Source organism: Magnusiomyces paraingens (genome assembly GCF_902498895.1).
Source record: "Magnusiomyces paraingens strain CBS 517.90 genome assembly, contig: contig5, whole genome shotgun sequence".
NCBI lineage: Eukaryota > Fungi > Ascomycota > Dipodascomycetes > Dipodascales > Dipodascaceae > Magnusiomyces > Magnusiomyces paraingens.
In genome coordinates, this window is record NW_022474071.1 from 1,827,173 (window position 1) to 1,830,000 (window position 2,828).

Consider the following 2,828-nt stretch of genomic DNA (forward strand, 5'->3'; position numbering starts at 1 on the left):
TTAAACGAATTTTTTTTTCTTCTTCAATTGATATTTAAAACTATAAAATAAAATATAAACTTTTTTTTTTAAACTAAACTAATGATAATAAAGGCAAATGAATAAAGTGAAAGCAAAATCATAATCTTCATCTTATTACGTCTCCGTCGGCGTTTTAAACATTCTCCAAACACCTTCTTCATCATTTCTTCTTTTTCTACTTTCTTCTCTTTATATTTTTCTTCCAGAATTAGTTTAACACCGACCAAGCATGACACTAATGGCCTGGTTAGCTTCATTAGGAGGGCATGCACCACGAACACAATTCATAGAGTTGCCAAAGTTACCACGGTGAGCACAAAAGCAAGGATAGTTTTGCTGGGTGTAAGCACCGCAACCAGTGGATGAAGCATCTTGTTGGAACTGACCAAGACAAGAGTAGGCACAAGAGGGGATTTGTGCAGAGACAAGGGAAAAAGAAAAGGCTGCAAGAGACACAAGAGAAAGTTTCATTGTTGAGTAAGATTTTGTTTTGGGATAAAAAAAGCTGGAAAGGGAAAGTTTTTTTTGTGGGATTGAAATAAATGTTAAAAATTAAACGGTTAAAACTGTTAAAAGAACTTGAAAGATTCTTAGAATGATAATGATGATGAAAGAAAAAAAAAAGAAAAAAAAAAGGATTTCAAACTGGACTTTTTCACCTCTTTTTATAGCTGAAAAATTTCAAAGATAAGTAGAAAGACTAACATTAATTAAAAGCATAAACTAGTATATGCTTTTTTTCTTCTTCTTCTTTTTCATAGTGATATTTCCCATTATTCTGGTCTTTTTTTTTCTTTATTCACCTTAAAAACCTTTCATGTGCGCCGTGTGTGATGGATGATATTGCCTCAACATTGTTCACTTTTCTCCACGATTCAAAAAATACCCCATAAAAAGGGGGGGGGGGGAAAAGATATTATCTTCTCCTCTTTTTAACATTAAACTGTCTACAACTGACTTCTTTCTTCCATCTGAAAAAATCCCCACGTTTCATGCAAAAACTCTCTTCCTTTTTATCATCATGTTCAAAAACAAAAAAAATTACTCTTTTCCCCTCCTTCCAATCCCCATGATCTTTGATCGTCCATTTCCTTTTCACATATCATCATCATTATCATCATCATAATCATTATTTCTATTTATTTCTTAAACTTTTTTTTTCTTTTCATGAGAGGGGGAATTCTCTATTTTCCCCACTTTTTATTGCCTTTTGATCTTATTTTTTTCTTCTCAATGTCAATTTACATGGATTTTCCATCTTTAATAAGACTTATAACGTTTTTATTTTTATTTTTTTTATTTCATTCCCCTTAATAATTATTTTTTTTTAGTTATTTTTGGATTCATTTGTTACCCCTCTCAAGCCTCTTTCAAGCCTTTTAAACTCTTTCCTTCCTTTTTTTTTTTCATTTTTTTTCATTTTTTATTTGCATGAATTACACTTACTTTTTTGGTTTTATATTTCTTTCAAAGTGGCGCATTATTGATTTGTTCTTGACTTGCCTGGTTGGATCTTTCAGTCCCAAACTTTCCTTATATATATAATTATAACAATTAATTGTTCATGCCTATTTCAACGTTTGCTTCCTCCCCCTCACCTCAAATCCTCAACTTTGTGACATTACAATATTTTTCCTCAACCTTTAACCCTAACCCTTTACAAGATATATGCCACAAATCCCACAAATTCCTCAGCGTCACCGCCATTTCCAGTTCCATTTCCATTTTTTTTTTTTTTTTTTTTTTCTTTCAATAATCTTTTTAAATTTTATTTTGTTTTTTTTTTTTTTAATTTTGATAAAAAAATACGCGTCACCACAAATCAATATAAATCAAAATAAACACTAAATCTAATCTCTAAATTCCTGCTCTTTTGCATTTAAATTAATACTATACCAAAAACATTGCTCTTTTTACCATAATAACTGATCTCTGGCATGAACAACCAGGTCAACGGAGCAGGCAACGGTGCAGCAGGCAGCAGTAATGGTGCAGGCAATGGCAATAATGTCCAGCAGCAACAGCAGCAGCAACATATGAACCCTCAAACTACCCCAACTCAACAATCGGCTGTCCCGGTGTCTGCAGGCCAGCCTGGGATTCAGAATGGCAACCAGCGAACCCAACGGTTGACCCAGCAGGATGCCACAAACTTACTGACTCGCTATAATCAACTGGTTACTGCAGCTTTCCAGGCCCCAAAGGGCTCAGATACCCAGCGTCAATATTTCACAGAAGCCCAGCGAATTAAAGCTGTGCTTGAAATGTTTCAAGGTCCTCGAGCACAAGCTGCGGTAGCAGGACAAGCACAAGCAGGGCAGCAGCAACAACAACAAGGACAAGTATCTCCACAGATCAGAGTGGCTACAACGCAAGGCCAGGCTAATCCTGGTACAGTAAATCAACGACCATCACCCGTAGTCACTGCCCCAAGACTGGCAGCTCAGCCTGGGACTTCTGCGCCGCAACAGCCTACTCTAACTCCACAACAACAGCAACAACAGCAAATACAGTTTGCAATAGTTCAAAAGCAACTTCAGGCAATGCTGCAGAATGGCCGGCTGCCTCCAGGGACTCAACTGACACCGCAACAGATCCAGGTATTGCAAGTAATGCAAATTCGTCGACATAATATCCAGAAACAACAGTTGCAACAACAACAACAACAACAACAACAACAACAACAACAACAACAACAACAACAACAACAACAACAACAACAACAACAACAGCAGCAACAGCAGCAGCAGCAACAGCAGCAGCAGCAACAGCAGCAGCAGCAACAGCAGCTACAACAACAACAGCAG

The 2,828-nt window shown here is 36.5% G+C and overlaps 2 protein-coding genes across 2 annotated transcripts in view; one reads left to right on the forward strand and one right to left on the reverse strand.

The window, feature by feature from the left end:
• Window positions 1-234: 234 nt before the first annotated feature.
• Window positions 235-492, reverse strand: SAPINGB_P006231 (uncharacterized protein; the record flags this gene model as incomplete). Its single annotated transcript, XM_032000942.1, has 1 exon — window positions 235-492. One exon carries the CDS (start codon window positions 490-492, stop codon window positions 235-237), a length of 258 nt encoding a protein of 85 aa, XP_031856833.1.
• A 1,466-nt stretch (window positions 493-1,958) lies between these two features.
• SAPINGB_P006232 (uncharacterized protein) overlaps window positions 1,959-2,828 on the forward strand; it is a gene marked incomplete at both ends in the record, with an annotated part of 3,294 nt that continues 2,424 nt past the window's right edge. The window contains one exon of the mRNA XM_032000943.1: window positions 1,959-2,828. This exon is cut by the window's right edge and continues 2,424 nt beyond it. Coding sequence (XP_031856834.1) covers window positions 1,959-2,828 — 870 coding nt within the window.